This window comes from Belonocnema kinseyi, chromosome 2, assembly GCF_010883055.1.
Source record: "Belonocnema kinseyi isolate 2016_QV_RU_SX_M_011 chromosome 2, B_treatae_v1, whole genome shotgun sequence".
In the NCBI taxonomy this organism is placed as follows: domain Eukaryota; kingdom Metazoa; phylum Arthropoda; class Insecta; order Hymenoptera; family Cynipidae; genus Belonocnema; species Belonocnema kinseyi.
The window spans coordinates 86,557,393-86,574,868 of NC_046658.1; the positions used below are offsets into that span (position 1 = coordinate 86,557,393).

The following is a 17,476-nucleotide window of genomic DNA, read 5'->3' on the forward strand; positions in this document are numbered from 1 at the left end:
GTATGTTACATCATCCATGAAAAAGGTTCTGATCTACAGAAAATAAAACATAATACAACTATTTTGATATTTACATCATATTTATTTAAAAATCAGTATCAGAATAATTATTACATAGATCATTACTTTACGGGTGATACAATAGTCTAAATATATGTAAAATTAAATACAATTAAATCTACGTAAGTACACTTGACGAGAATGATTACTGTGCAGATTAATTAAAAGAAATTGCCATGATAAATATGTTGCTAGGAATAAAAAAAATAGCAGGGAGCAGATTAGAGTCACTGTATTGTTTGCTGACGAGCGCAGTTCGGCTCTCGCAGCTAAGCATGTGAGAGCGGAGCTGCGCTCGCAGGCTAACTTAACAGTGGCTCTAATGCACTACCTAAAAATAAGCAAATCATCCTTCTGACAATATACAAATCCAATATTTTTTTGATTTAAAGACATATTTTTTAGGGTGTCCGTAAATCTGGTTATTTTTACAAAAATATTCGCGTCGAGGTCCTTATCATTATGTCCTTCCTTTAACTACAAAAATTGCTTTGCAGATTTATCAAAGTTTTTACGATACTCTAGAAATTTGGTTCAAGCGATTACAATATTTAGTAATCGTTAGTTAAAAATCAAAAGTATAATATCACATATTTAAAAAAAAAACGTATCACGTAAGTTTTGATTCTTTTTCCTGATAATCTAACATCCCTTTTGATACTAAAGTAATATACCCTTAAAAAGAAATATATAATTTATAATATACTAAATACGGTCTTGACTCAAAAATATATACAGTTTTCATTTCATCTTCCACAGTATCAATTAGAAAATATTTTGAACACAATCTAGCTAATTAAAAAACCCTAGTTCTAAAATGTAAAGTTAATCATGATGAAAACTGAAAAAATTAATACTGTCGAATTAAGCTCGCCGTATATTTACGCTGACTAGATTCATCTCAATACAGTATAGATAAAAGAAATTTAAATCTTCTTCTACAATCTAAGGACGAAATACTAGCATATTATTACAGAAATAAAATAACTCATATCAGTTTTCATAGTATGGCATATAAATGTTCTCTTTTCAATATTGCCTCACCTGTTATTCTATAATTAATTATTATCTTCATTCTATTCGAAAATAATACATTTTACTGAAAATATAACTTCTTTATTTGATATTGTGCACCGAAATTAAATGCTTCAGAAAAGTTGCTTCGATCCTTGATCTGAATGGACAATATTTACACGAGAAGTGCGTCTCGCAGGTAACCGATCCACAACCAATTTTCAGATGTTTTCGAAGATTTGAAGCCCACGAGTACATTTGCCCGCATCTTGGACAAACATGCATCCGAGGCCTCATAATTGGAAACAATGGAACATCTAGAAAAGAATGTCAGTTCAATTAAGTTTTTTTTTAATTAAAAAAAAACGAAGTTTCTACGCTCACCGAAAATGTTTGTGCTACGACCATCGAAATTCGATGAACGTATACACGGCCTAATAAACATTACATCAAACTCATATTTTCAGAGACATGTGCAAAATTTTAGATATCAGGAAGCTTCAATTTCAATGTGTAGTTTACAACAAAATATACATCAATCTACATGCTGTGCTGTCAAAGAAAATTATAGAATATTGATTAATCGTATCAAATATCGTATCCAATCGTGAAATAATAACGCTATTTCTTTTGCATTCAAATTACAAACGTGTTATCAAAACGTGAATGGTATAATTTGAAGAATGTGTTTAAAACTCAATCTTCAGGAGTGGATATTTTAAGGATGGTACTTTAAAACACAAAAGATATATATTTCAAATGTTAAGAATTTTAATTTATCACAATCTTCCTAACTATTAAAGCCCTTCCTAATTATTAAAGCCAATCATCAACACATGTTAATCTGATGCCTGTTTAACAAATGCCGCTTCATATTTCCCTTAAAATTCGATTTGTAATCGCAGAAGGAACACGCGAAACCTGGAACTTTTCCACATGCCATTTTCTGATGAAGACGAAGACTTGATGGCCAAACAAACGAGCGACCACATAAATCGCAGGTATAGGAAACACTTGAAACACCTGAAACAAAAATTAATATTAGTGAAAAAATTTAATTTCCAAATATCGATATTTGTAGACCCAGAAATAAATTTCAAGAAAGATTCTAAAAAAAATAGAATGTTAAAAAACAAGATTCAGAGAGAAAATTCAAGTGTTAAAAATTTTAAAAAGAAAAATGTTATTCAAGAAAAACTAAAGGAAAATCTACTGGGAGTTTAATACACAATTCAACTAATCTTTTTGTACATATTTATTTTTAAATATCGGCATTAAATTTACATTTGGTTGACAATTTTTGGTTTGTTATGACTTACTCATTACTTTCCATATTTTCACTCGTCACTGTTTTCATCTTCCTATTTACAAACTTATGCAACTTCAATTTTTTTTAACCTTTTAAAGACTCGAAGCCAGACTTCAGTTTCAAATTTTACATACTTTACTGACGGAGAACATCGAGCCTCTGACCGGAAGATATATTCAAAATTAGCATTAACTTTAAAATTTGATAGCGACATCCAGAATATAAATTAATTATCATGTGAGAAGGAAAAAAATTCAATTCCGATGTTCAAAGAATCTTTCACTTCGACTTTAACTCTTAGAGGAGCCACTAAACATTGAAAAATCTTCACACGTTCATGAAATAATAATTTTTTGTGGTAACGTGTAAAATTCCTTCAAACGCGTAATTTTACTATTGTCTGTTTCACGTGGTATTTGAAGTCCCAAAAGGCCAAATTACTTCAACTAATGCTCATTTAACGCAGAATTAAATAAGCTTTCCAACACTCTTTAATTATTTTTATCTATATTCTAGACTTCGCTATCGTTTTTCAATGAGATAATGCTCATTTTACAATTTGCCCACTTAAAATAAACCCGATTCTTTAATCTGAATTATTACTTGATCTTTGTTGTTACCTAATGTGATAATTTAAAAAAAGATTAAATTTTTTATTTCGGACTCTAAAATGTCCCAGATGATATCATTAGTGCGCCAAGCAGGCAAAGAAGAACCTGAAAAAACATCAAAAACTTTAATCAGAATTGGACCAGGAAAATAATTCAGGGTGTTCAAAAACTATACAAACTTTTTACTTACAAAATTAGACAAAAGTCATTCAGTGTTCTGGATTTCAGTACAGTATAAACAATATCATTAAATTAATAATACTTCAAATTTATCGGATTTTTCTAGTTTATTAAAAAAAAAACTTTTCGATAGAAAAAACTTACAGTAGCGAGACTAATATCAAAATACATTCTAAATAAAACAATAAAATACCTGAGTAAAATATCTTTCTATCGTGAGATAGAATTTAAATCTAAGTCTTGACATAATAGTAATCATTTATTATGAAATGTTCTTCAAAAGGAATATTTTAAATTATTATTAAAACGCAATTTTAAATAAAATAACTGGAAGTGGATTCTCGAACATGCAGCCCGACTAAAAAATGTATAGGAAGCTATGAATTTATATACAACATTTTAAAAATTTACTTGACAAAATATGTTTTAAACATTTTGTCAAATCTTCTAGGATTGCTTTGAAAATACATATTGCAATTTACAATATTTTTACTTGGGTTTCTATGTTGAGTTTTTAACTTTTATTTCGTTCCTATTTCGCCGCAAAAAACTTCTTTGCCAGGATGATTAGTACGAATATGTTGATACAAGTTTCCACGCTGCTTTGTGCGGTGACTGCAGTAGGGACACTGAAAAAAATTTGAAGAAAAAAAAACATTATATAAATTATTAATTGTTAATACTTTTTTTTAACTTATATCATTATGCACCTCAGTAATCACTGGATCACATTATTAGGAAAATAATTTGAAACTTACGTGAAATTGAGGATCTTTCCCACATTCATGTCTAGTATGCCTTAGAAGTGTTGCTCGATGTTGGTAACCCTTTCCACATTGATCACACCGATAAGAATATTCACTTCGTTGCTGCTTTGCTAGCCAGATTGAAGCAAAATCTTTAATCAAAGGCAACACTGGATAGTTTCTTTGTAGATCTTTCGGCAACACCAAACCCGAAAGTGGTCCTGTAAATCATAAATAAAAGAGAAAATAAATTAGAGACAAAATCATTGGTTGAAAATAGAAAAAAAACTATGGAGAACTCTATTTAGAAGAGAGACTCGACTTAACCGTACTTTCATGCTTTCCTTTTTGCAAAGTCATACCAATCGCCGTTTAGATCGAATCGAAAATTAAAGACTCGAGACCCAAATTAAAAAATGCATTATTTATGTACTATTACGTGCCTTTTGAAATATTTCAGTACCGTCATGCTTTCTTTTAAAAATCTAGATTAAATACTTTTCGAATTATTCTTCTAAAATCGTTGGTAAAATATAGAACGAAACAAAAATATATATTCGAGGGGAGATAAACGATAATCGAATAATTTAAAGCCCCAAGCATCTCATAGACAATTTTATTTTTCTCGAAATACTTTCATTCAGTCCAAAAGTACTCGAATTTATAAATTTGTGCTCACATTAATATTATAAAAAACTATTCAGGATCACTTTGAAATTTGTTTTTAACTTTTTCTCCTAAATACAAAACAGAACAATAAAATCTATACTTCACAGCCAAGAACCTAAAATAAAATAAAATAAGGAGTGAAGGAAGTCCAGATTTAGAAAAATTAAATTAACCAGGCTGATTAAGAACGTAAATCAAGTTGCTTTTGTGTCTTCTCTGAATATGGTCTTTAACATGAGCTTTTTGCTTTCCAATATATTCGCAGAATTGGCATTTAAATCGAGGTTTTACTCCACATTCATAACGCAAATGTCTTTGTAAACTTTTCATAGCGCTGTACCCATTGCCACACTTGGGACATTCGTAATTCTTCCTTGTTGTCATCTCTTTCCTGAAGTTCCCAGTCAGCAGACTGGCTCCGAATTCCCTGAAGGGATATCGCGAACTTAACTCCTCTGGAATCAGAGAACAGAATTTTAATTAACAACTCTGCCCCTGAGAAAGTCTCAACTACACAGGTTTACAATTCACTACGAGCTGATAGAAACAATTAAGTTGATAGTGCTTTATTGCAAAAATAATACCAATATCTTCTATCAATCTTGTAAAAAATGTACATCTGGCATTAAAATCTAAATTTTAAATTAGGAAATTTCATTTCACAATTTATTTAACTCTTTAACAGCACAAAATAACATTGTTCGTAGCTTAATAAGCATTACCTCCAATCGGCATATCACAATTAAGTGTCTGCATTTCGCATCAATATCATACGTCCCATTTGACTTTTTGACTATGACTAAAGCCTTCGTTTACGATTTTAACAACAATATTTTACAATGCCCATTATAGGAAAAGTAGGTCGTAAGTAGTGTAGATTATATAAAAAAATATTTTATTCGCGGAATAAGTTGCAATGCAAGATCATAACAAATGTAGAAACAAAAGAATTTTGACAATAGTAAATATTTTTAGAAAACAAAGTATAGAATTTCGAGATCTTGATGATTAACTCATCTAAAATAACTATTTTAAGCTAATTTCTAACTAATGAGTAATAACACATTGATTTCAGTTGCTTTATCTTAAGTCGTAAAATATATTTATATTTTCGAAAAACAAAAGTATAGTACCGAATCTATTTGAAATCAGGCAGGCTGTGGAATTTAAAGCGCAGTATCTTCCTACAAAATATTTTGTTTTTCAGAGGAAATGCATATATTTAACAATTATATTTTGAAAAAGCCCTTAATCAACACATTAGCGGTATATTTTCCCAACATTTTTTTCAAAGAGTATATTTTTCAATTTTGTTCGCAAAAACTGCAACCCTGGTCGAAATGTATTATCAACTCGATTTTCACAATAAAATCTATTTATTTATAAAAATCTCAAGGGATTTCGCCCTTTATGTAAAAAATGGAAATTATTGTGAAAAAGTGTACAAAATCTTGAAAAAACTTGCAGATCATAGCAGAATTTTGTGTAATTTGCTCAAATTAAAAAAAAATATACTAAAAACTACAATTTTTCCTATTTTACGCAAACCTTTACAAAGTTGTGCAAGCAATTATAATTTACATTTATTATTAAGAAATTTTGATCTAAAAGTTAGTCAATTCCGAAAAAACCATTCAAAAATCTTGGAAGTTATAATAGCACAGTTTTTAAAACAATTGTTCTCTTTATAGAAATTGGTCTCTTTACAGCCCTTATATAGAAAAAAAATCTCAGTGTTTCACCGTCAAACTAAATTTTGAGTTTGTCGGAACAGAATAATACGCTTGTATAAAAAATTTGCTATTCTTACTGAAAAAAATGGGTATTTGGGCCAACTATTTAGTTTGTAAGGTATGGTACGGCTATTGTGTTAGCTGGGACAACCATTTACTTAGTTGCTGGTGCTAACTGAATAGTTACTGCAACTAATGGAATTGTTGTACAAATTAAGAAAATTGCAGTATCAACTAATAAAATAGCAGTGCCATATCTTACGAACTAAATAATTGGCCTAACTAACCATTTCTTTAGTGCTTATTAGGCTTCCCCATATCTCGCGAGTAAGTTGTTATGTTAGTGAAAAATTGACAATTCGAGCTTCAATCGCTATTTAAAACCGATTTTCAAAACCTGTGAAATTATAACTTCAAAATACTTCGACGGTTTACTCGAAATTGGAAAGTTTTTTAGAAAAAAATTTGTTTACTCTCATTTTGAAACTCAATATCTCGGGAGTAAGATTTTATTTTTTATTTAAACTGAATATTACATTTTTTATCACAATCTGCAAAGGAGCCCTACTTTGATTTGTGGTTAGTGTCACTTTGAGATTATCAACATCCACATATATTTCCTCAAAACTAGATAATTTTTTCAAATCAAATTTGTTAGGCCTTGTTTTAACAACACCGCTCAGGTTTTGATTTTTGTTTCATCTTATAATAGCGATTTAGATTTTGCAGAATATTTTTACTCTTTCCTGAAAATGTCCGATTTAGTTGATTATCTAGTTCTGTAATGCCAGCTTTTATTTCTTCTTGTCAATTAATTGTTGACTATATGCATAAGGAAAAAGTTTAGAACCAGTAGAATTTGTTTATTTTCCCAAAAATGTTATCTTAAAAAAAAACATTAAACAAATCGCAAAAAATATTGCGTAAAGGACAACTATGCCCACAAAAAAAATTCTGCACGTAAAGCATCCTTCTATTATTTTTTTTTAACTTTTACGCCTTTTTTCAAAAACATCGCTCCAGTGTTCTAAATTTTGAACATTTTTCCAACTTTACGATGGATTACGAAAAGAGACGATAAATCTGGCCAGGATCAAAAAACAAAAGCTGAATTTCTTATGCTGTCAAAAGTAAGCACAAATGTCTTCAAATAACAATTAATATCCTTTAGCAACACTTCGGTTAATTAAATTCGAATTCCTTTAATAATATAAACTTATCACCATTGTTCGTCAGAGGCATATGAAATGGTTTAAATAAATAAAATGTTCAAAAAATTCTTATTTCCCTCAAGTGTGCAGCATAACTGATTTAAAATGGATTCAGTAACTAAATATTCGAAAAGTACTTCGGTAACTTGATCAAAAAGTTGTCTTTTGATTTCCGGATAAAATCGGCGATTCTAAATCTACGAAGAAGACTCTTTGTTCAGGATGCTTTTTTCTGATGTGGCAGTAAATTTGTGAAGTCTGTTTCGAGCACAGTGAACAATATGGACACTGAAACCTCGGATTTTTCCCACATTCATATTTAAAGTGTCGATTTCTATTGCTCTTCAAAGTAAAACCGTGAAGGCACTTTGGGCAATAATACAAATTCTTCTGAGGTCGAAAGTTGTACACGTCGTTTTGTACTTCCACTCCAGAACCTACGAAACTGACGAAGTTGTCCATCATCATAAGATCTGAAAGCAAAAATTATATTTCTACTTGTAAAAATTCCGTTCATTGACTGACCACAGAATTAGTATTTGTTGAGACATAGTTTGATTAGTGCAACGATAACATGATTTTTTACAAGGTAGGTTTTACTACAAAGGGCATTTTTAAGTAACTTCTTTTCAGGAACTTGTAGATTTCAATTGTTCTTTCTTTATTCATAACTAACGATTAATAGGAAATGTACAATGTCACTAAGAAAGTCAATTATTCTAATGTACGCAGACTTATATTTTAATACTTTTTTTACTGGCGAGTGAAATTGATATAAATATCGTGGACATTTTTGAAATATTCATACAACTTATAAATCTTGATGCCCATTAAAAACGTATAAAAATAATTTCCCCCTTTTTTGTGAAATTGAAATTAATAGGGGCTTTGGATTAAAAAGCATGTAGCAGTCTCAGTTCGTACAAAAAGAAAATATTATTTCTTATTTTGTAAACGTGAAATTAAGAAGAATATGAAATTTCGGAATTCATAAGAGCTTCTAAAGTTTAAGATCGTAAATGTAAACTTCTTCTCCAGGATGTTTCCTTCGAATGTGTGCATAAACTGGAGAAGTTTGTTTGGAAATAAGGTTGCAATATGGACATTGGAATCTCGGTTGCAAACCACATTCGTATTTTAAGTGACGACTTATTGTTCCTTTCAAAGCAAAACCCCTACCACATTTTTTACACTGGAACGGTTTTTCCATCTCGATCTTGTAAGATCTTATTTTCGACTCCTTCAGATTTGCCACCGAAGTGGTAGTAACAGCAGAGAAATTATCGAAATATGCATCTGGCGATGGTGAGATAGAATCTGAAACACAAAGATGATCTGCTGAACTATGATCCGAATTTTGTTGTTGAAAATTGTTCTTATTTTCCCGAAGTATATACCGTACAAAAAAACACGCAAAACAACACGAAGCCAATTCTGAACTAACATTTCCTTTCAGGTTGATAAAACTTGTGCAGGTAGTTTTAAATAAAAGTATTTATTTCGTATACATAAGTAAGAAATGGAAAATACACACATTTTATACACAGTATTATTACTAGGTTGTAAAGCATTGTAGAAGAATAAAAAAAATGACTTATTCTTTATGATTATTGTCAAGCAGAAACTGCAAAGTTCATAATATCTTTTCCCATGATTAAATAACTTATTTTCTTAACTATTATTTTATTGCGCATTGTCTAAAAACAATTCAGGCAAGTCAGGATGATATGATTTTATATGGTTGACAATGTGAATCTTCTGGTATTTTCTGGTACCGCAGTGAAGACAAGTGAAACGTGGAATTTTCCCGCACTGATATCGTAAATGCATGATCAACGATTTCTTCCACTTGTAAACATTGTTGCAATTCGGACATTGGAACATTACCAAAGGTTGATTTAATGCATTTTGGTAGTATACCTTATATTCTCGCATGCTTGGTTCCTGACCTGAAATTCAGTAAAAAAAATTATTGAAATAAATCTCGAGAAGGGAAATTTCATCAGGGAAAATTCACCAAAGATTAGTTTTACATTTGACAACGATCTCCCTCGCAATTAATGCATCCACACACAGAAAAAAACTAGCGTTTCTATGTTTTGCACGTAATTTGTTTACAAACTCATTTTGAACTGCAGTTATGTTCATTCTCTTCATCAATGTCAAAACTAATAAACAATTGAATTTCTTACAATATTCGTATTGCTCTGTATGAAACAATTATGGTTCAATATTGTTTTAGTATATTTTGAATCCGTTTCTTTTTCCAAAATTAAACTTCATTTTTTTCTGTGCACGATCATTTTTAAATAAAATACTACTTTAGCAAACAAGAACTTAATAATAAATAAGAAATAAAGGATACGTGTTTGTAATGCTGTGAATATAAACACATGCTATATTTATTTATTCACAAAAATAAAATTAAGCTATAAACAATGCATATCGTAGATTACAACATGTTATAAAATATTTTAAAATTATCGGTTCATGATTCAGTTCATTCAGTCAATTTTTTCTCTACCGAAAAATAATTTGGTAGGGTCGATACGGTTAAGTGTGATAACGTTCTTACTGTGATAAGGATGGAATTATTTGTTGTAATTTATTAGTACAACGGATGGGCTGAACCTTCAGTTACTCTTGGAAAAAGATAAACGATAATATGTTTTCATATATTTTCGATATTCAATTTGTTTGAAATGGTGGAGAATGTCCTCATTAATGTAGTCCAAAAATGTAATGCGAAATTATTTTTCACTCAATATGGATACCGCCACCCCTATATATTGTGCCAAGAAAATTCTCCGAATAATGCAAAATAGAAGTTTAAAAATTCATGTTAAAGACGGGAATTTGTTTAATCATCTGAAGATGAATTTTTTGTAATCTATAAGTTACCAGCTTGAAAGTATTTATGAACTATTTCTAAATTGTTTAAACAATTATTTGTTTATTTGTACTTGTATTTTCCCCTTAAATGATAAGTTAGTATTTGTTTAAAATAATAATCCAGTAAGAGAATGTTAAAAATAATGTTTTTCGTTTAAAGCACTTTTAAATTGTTTAAACGATTTATATTTATTTCAATTTTTTTCATTCCAAATTACGAAAAGTTCGTATATTTTGAAATTAATGACACTGATATTTGTTTCTTAATACATTATAAAATGTTTTAAAAAATTATAATCATTCACTTCTGACGTTTTATTGGAAAGGTTGAGAATACTCTAGTTTTCTAAATTTCTGACACAATATCGCTTATTTTATAAAGAAGTTCTTAATCAGTTGTTTAAACATTTGAATTGATTAAAACTATTTGCAAACTTGGAAATCATCGAATATAAAAATAGGTTCTGAAAATTTTCTTTAATGAAACTATTATTCTGCATTTTTGTGGCATATTCCAAGCACAATAAATAAATTTGGTTAAAAAAACAATTTCCATATGTCTAAAATTATCTTCATAATCAAAATTATTTTCCTTTTTAATAATACCATCATTATTAATTAAATTATGATACTTGTAAGGTATAAGAATTACTTGCATATTTATTTCCAAGAGTTGCAATTTTCTCCGAAAATATAATTTCAAATAATTTCTTTTATTTATTAAATATTTTAGTTTGTAATTCGCTAAATAAATATTTGTCAATTTTTTATTGGTAAGATTTAAAAATTAAGTTTGAGACTGCACAATACAGCTGATAAACTTAGTTAAGTGCTTCAATATTTAAAAAAATTAATTATTTTGATTTTTATAATTAATAATTTGATAATTAACACTTTGAGTTTAAATTCAAGAGTTGCGTCAACTACAATGAATCATTCTAGAAGAAAAAAATAACTCTTACTTCACGCAGTTGCTTATTCTAGTTTTGAATATATAATAATTTTGTAGAAGTGAAACGAACAATGGTTATTATAGTTTTTACTAACACTACATAATTATAGAGAATTTTTCGCGTAATCCAAATCATGTACGTTTAAATGCAGTATTATTTCAAGAGAAAAGGAAAAGTTTTTCGAGAATAGGGGAAATTAAAAAAACAAGGAATTTTATCACTTTTAACTGATAATTTATTTTTGTGATTTAGAAGATCTAAATCAGGGGTTAATGTAGTAAGATTTCTGTTTATTTTAGATTTATTACGTATTTTAGATTACTACAACTATGTAAATTCCAAAAATCGTTTTCCTGCATATATTTATGAAAATTCGTAAAATTATATAAAAAATTTATTTTAAGAAAATTTTTAATGTTTCTATTTATAAAAAATCACTTTCTCACAAGGAATTATGTTTTAGGAATATTTTTGAAGGTATCACGCTAACCCTAGACAAAACACACCACTAATCACGAAAACCCGTTGACAGCCATCACTTTCAAAAATTGATAATTGTAATTATGATGTTGAGGAAACTTGAAATGTATATATTCTCAAATATTTAAATTATCGCCAATCAAAGTTTACCCTTTGATTTTCATATCACACTTACCCGTATCGAGCCTATGTTGACTTTTTAAAGAATTTATTTAATTTTTCCGTTATCACGAACTAAGCGTGACATATTCGGATGATGAGTATCCATATGTTTAAGGATATGAATTTTCTGATATTTTTTGAGACCGCAGTAAAGACATTCCCATCTCGGTAATTTTTGACACTGAATTCTTAAATGTGTTAGCATGGACTTCCTAGATTTGTAGGAATTGAAACATCTTGGACATTGAAAAGTTTCTCCTTGACTGTTGAATGGATCGACAAATACAATGTATTCTCCAGAGGATCTTAAATGCACTCTTTTACCTGGAACTTAACAAATAAATAATGAAATCAGAGAGTTGTAAAATGTATAATTCGTCAGATAGAGTAAGACTCTAGTATGTTAATAACAATTTTTACGTAATTCTCTGGCTATTTTCATAAGTCGCTTCTTTGAACGTAGGCATATATTAATTTAAATAAAAATTTTGTAGTTATATAGATAAATAAATAACAATATTTTAGTTAGTTTTGACGAGCTGTAATAAAATGAGGTATTAAATAGAGTAAAACAACGAAAACTTCATTACAAGATTTATTCAACATTGATATCACATGAGGCATTTTTTACTAACAAATATAAGGAATACATCAAATATAAATAAGGTATATTTGAGAATTTGGCACCTGTAATTACAATTGTAATATTATAGTAATTATTTATAAACAAATTAATGAGGGAAACTTGAATAAAGAGATTACCTTATAAATAATCAATAGGTAAAATATTCGTCAGGAATTTAAATAATAAGTATAAGGACAACTTTATAAAAGCAAGAAGACGAGATGCTTACCAACTGGCGGTGAAAGATCTTCTGCTGAAAATTTGAGGGAAAGTATAGGTGATAACCTGTGACAATATACCTGAATCGACCCCTACCTTTCGTACGCAAAATTAGGATTAAAATCTTAAGTATCCACTAATTTGGAGGCATTATTTAATCCCAAAAGGGGCCTATTATTCTCAATAAAGGCCCGTGTCTGGTCCTTAGGAAATTCCAGATAAAATTGTCGGAATGAATGGACCCTGCGTTGAAGGCAGCCAAATGAACGTCGCCAAAAAGAATCGCCACAAAGAACATTATTTTAAAGAAACTAAAAGAATTCCACAATAAAAATTAGGAAAGATTCTAGAAATTATCATTTGAAATAAAAAACGTTTAAAATGCTTTAAAAAGCCCTTAAAATATCTGTTTACAATTCATAAATTTCGAAGGATAAAGCTCCAGGCGCACAAAATCAGAAAAATTGTACTTTCAAAACGAAAGCTATTAACAGAGGAGTTTTATTTTAAGTTCATCAACACCTAAGCATTCAAGAGTGAACATTGAAAAATCTGACATATTTGAACTCTGATCAATTTAAAATTAAATGCTTTCAAAACAAAGTAATTATGGATTGAAAGTACTTAAGCTTACACAATGTTATACTCTAAGAATTCAATATTGCTATTTGGCCACTTGCCAAATAGCGTGGCAAACAAAATTTTTTTTGCTGCCTCACCCCTTTATTCTCTTTTATACAGTGTAAAAATAATCGTGCTGTTTTTATGAAGTCAAAAAAGGCTAATCCGTGTTTCGATGTTTTTAAAGGCTAAAAAGTGTTAAATACTATTTCTTTCTTTCGAAAAATGACTAAAAATATTTGAAACCTTTTATTATTAAAGTAAAAATATGTGCCACTGATAAAAAAATAACATTCTTTTTTTTTAATTACGCCTTAAAACCATATTTTGTTTCTTTCACAATTCTTCACGTAATTTCTCATATAAGAAAATTTAAAGAATTACTTTCGAAATATCATTTTTTTGTAAAATGTTGATTTCACCTTTTCATGAAGAAAAAACATATTTTCTTGCTTTACTAATGTTATTTAAAGTCATTTTCAATTTTATTGAAAAATAGCTGTTCAAATTTGTTTCCAAATTATTAAAGTAACTATAAAATATATATGTGATATTTCGAAAGTGATTCTCAGACATTTTTATGAACAATTGTGTGAAAAACTGTGCAAAACATGGTTTCAAGGGTAGTTTAAAAAAGCTCAAGGGTAGCTTTGTAATCAGTGATACTCACTTTAATTATTACAACGGCATTTTTAATCATTCAAGGCTGAAAATATTTAACTTTATGAAAAAAGCACATTATAAATTTTTAATCCATATAACATAATTATTATATTATTTATATTATATTATTTATATTATATTATATTATTTATATTACATATAAAATTTTTTATTATATTATTTTTAATAAAGGGTGTTTTTTAAATGTATAGGGATAGTGTTCGGAATAAAATTAGAGGTTAAATTATGTTCAGTGATAAGTGTTTATAAAAACCTTGGATCACGTGTTGAAATTTTTTTTTAATTTCTGAGAAATTCCGGAATTACTTTAACATCAACTTCAAGAAACTGGGGGTGTGAGACAGATACGGCATCTCTCAATAATTTGTTTTATAAATATTCACTTAAAAGTTCCACTAATAAATGTGCCCAAAGAATTGCGGACATGGATTATTTTAAAAAGTCCGAAATCTTGAAATTCGGATTTCAAAATCCTCTCATTTATATCAGGTCGGGTGATTGGACTGGTTCGAATTTAAATTAATTTTTTTTCAGGATTTTTATTTGTCTTTAAAAGTATGTCGAGTTAATTTAGCTTTAGTGGCAATATCAATACAAAATAATTCTTTATCAGGATGAAAAGTACGTATATGTGTCCAAACATGTGTACGTTGACGTAAATGTAGATTGCAATGAGGACATTCAAATCTTTGAGGCGAATTACACTCGTAGCGAAAATGACGAACCATGTGACTTCGATGTTTGTAACTTCGATTGCAATTTGGGCAGAAATGTCGATTTGGATCCTGGTAGTCATAATTCTCACTTGACCTTAGCCGCGAAAACTGAGAAAATCCTGAAAAATAAAGATGAAAATTTTTAATTAGGCTTGACTGGAGAAAATAGAATTTCACAATGTATGGAAAAAAGACACATCTTCTGTTTCAATCTTTCTATCCAAAAACAACAAATGAGGAGAACATTGGAATTAAAGGAAAAATATAAATAAACAAGGATAACTGAACATGAATTTTTGCTAATTAACTAACCACATATGTGCTCAATCGACAATATCTAATATTATTTATAAATAAGAAGTTTATGCAAAAATTCAAGTCAATAAAGATGTATGAATTGAATAAAATTGCTATTTTATTCATATAATTAAGAAAAAAAGTTGGAACATAAATATTTTAAGGCACTTAAACAATTCTAGGTTTGAACATTTTTTAACAAAACTTAGTATTAGATCTTATTTGGTTTCTTTTCACGACTATACAAAAATATCTCCTGCTTCTTATATTTGCTATTTTCCCAGTCATAATTAAAATGATACAATAAATCCCACTTATATGATAGTTTAAAATACAAAAATAAAATCTAAGTAATTTCTATTTTATAATTATGGAGCGGGTTAGAGCCAATGTGACGTCAGCTGACAAGCGCAGTTCGGTTCTCAAAATTGGCCAGCGATTTTGGGGCGCATGCTTACCACTGGGCTAACCGGAGTTCTCCACATGTAAGAACCGAGCTGCGCTGGTCAGCTACTTTCAGACTGGCTCTAAAAAAACCTAACTATTCACAGAAAAATGTTGTTTTAAGTCACGACGTCGCAAACTAAGTCCTAAATTAGAAAATGGGAACATAATAATACAACAATGTTTTGAATATTCCTAACAAAAAACTTAATTTATAGCAATGACTACCAATCTTGATACTTCAGTCTATCCTTCCTAAATTGTCAGTCAATCATTTTTTTTTTATTTGCAAAAATAGTGACATTTTTATTTGATTAATCAGCCTTATCTTTTCTAAAAAGTGTAGTTTTGGTAACAATGTCAATACAGTACATTTCTTGATTAGGATGAAAAGTACGCATGTGAGTCCAAACATTTGTGCGTTGACGATAATGACCGTGACAGTAAGGACATTGAAATCTTTGGGGCGAATTACACTCATATTTAAAATGACGAGTCATATGGCTTCGGTGTTTATAACTGCGTTGACAATTCGGGCAGAAATGCCGACTTCCTTCTGCTTGTTGTTCTAAAGGTGGCTCACATGATGACCAATATTGTGACATTTCTGCAAAATACAAATTTTCATTGGTTAGAGAATTTCCAAAACTTGACGAAAAAAATTTCCTTACTTTTCGATAAATTTCTCTCAAAACTATGTTGGCTGAAATTGAAAATTTAATTTAATAAATAAACATTTTAATCCAGTCAAAAATTTCGAAAAAAGGCCATTTTTCGAAAATGATCACCGTTGGAAAATTAACAGTCACCCAATGGATTCTCAATAGGGAATTTATAAAAGTAAAAAAATCCAACACTGATCATTTCCTTGCTAAGCCCTTGAAAGTCCATTCAAGGCGATATAAAAAAATGCGAGAAAAAATCAATTTTATTGAGTATACAATTTTTTTTTAATCATTCTCATAATGAAGAATATTTTCTCTTTTGAAAGACACTAATTAATAATTAAATCGAGATAGTTTGTTGTCCGAAAAATTATTTTAGCTTTGAAAAGTGATTTAAATCCTAAATAATTTAGTTTGAAATCGGTCAAATCGGTCATTTGTGAATTTTTTATTAATAGAAATAATTAATTAATTCCAATATTATATAACCAAACATAGAATATTTAATATTTAAAATATTTTTGAGAATTGGGTAGAGGAAGGAGAATTTTGCTAAAAAAGGGAAAACGCAGCGGAATATGCAACAAACTGTGACCCCTGAAATTATAATAATGACAAATAAACGAGAAGTAAATTTCAAAAAATGTATTTTCGAAAAATAAAGCAACATACAAAAATCATAAGGAAACTTAAAGTTTAGCCGAATAAAAGAATTAATAGTAATATCGAACTGGTATAGTATGCAGTTCACACTTGTCACTTTTTCAAACATTACCAAATGAACAAATATTGTTTTTAGAAATCAAAACGTTTCATTTTCATTCGCAAACAATAATTCATCTTAAAATAAAAACCCTTGAGTTGTTTACTAAAGTAAGTAGAAAAATAACTTATTTTGTTCAAATGAATTATTATTTCACGGAATAGAAAATGAGATAGTAGAAAATATAAAAGAAAGACAATATAAACCTAATTTAAAAATTAAAAAATGGTAATTTTCAGAATAATCGGATTCCAAATTTCATCACAATAGTGAAAGATCGACGTAGCAAACTGGATGGTCTGGATGTTTCCTGCGAATGTGACGATAAATGTGGTCCTTCCGCTTATTTCTAGCTCCGCAATGCGGACAGGCGAATTTCAATTCAGTATTATTCGGTGTAGTCGGTGTTCTGGTACCTTTCC

The 17,476-nt window shown here is 29.1% G+C and overlaps 1 protein-coding gene across 1 annotated transcript; it reads right to left on the reverse strand.

Moving 5' to 3' along the window:
* Positions 1-62: 62 nt before the first annotated feature.
* LOC117167178 (zinc finger X-chromosomal protein-like) lies at positions 63-1,908 on the reverse strand. The gene is made up of 2 exons (XM_033351904.1): positions 1,459-1,908; positions 63-1,391 (listed from the first exon to the last, which is right to left on the reverse strand). Exons 1-2 carry the CDS (start codon positions 1,517-1,519, stop codon positions 1,177-1,179), a joined length of 276 nt encoding a protein of 91 aa, XP_033207795.1. The 5' UTR covers positions 1,520-1,908; the 3' UTR covers positions 63-1,176.
* Positions 1,909-17,476: the final 15,568 nt, after the last annotated feature.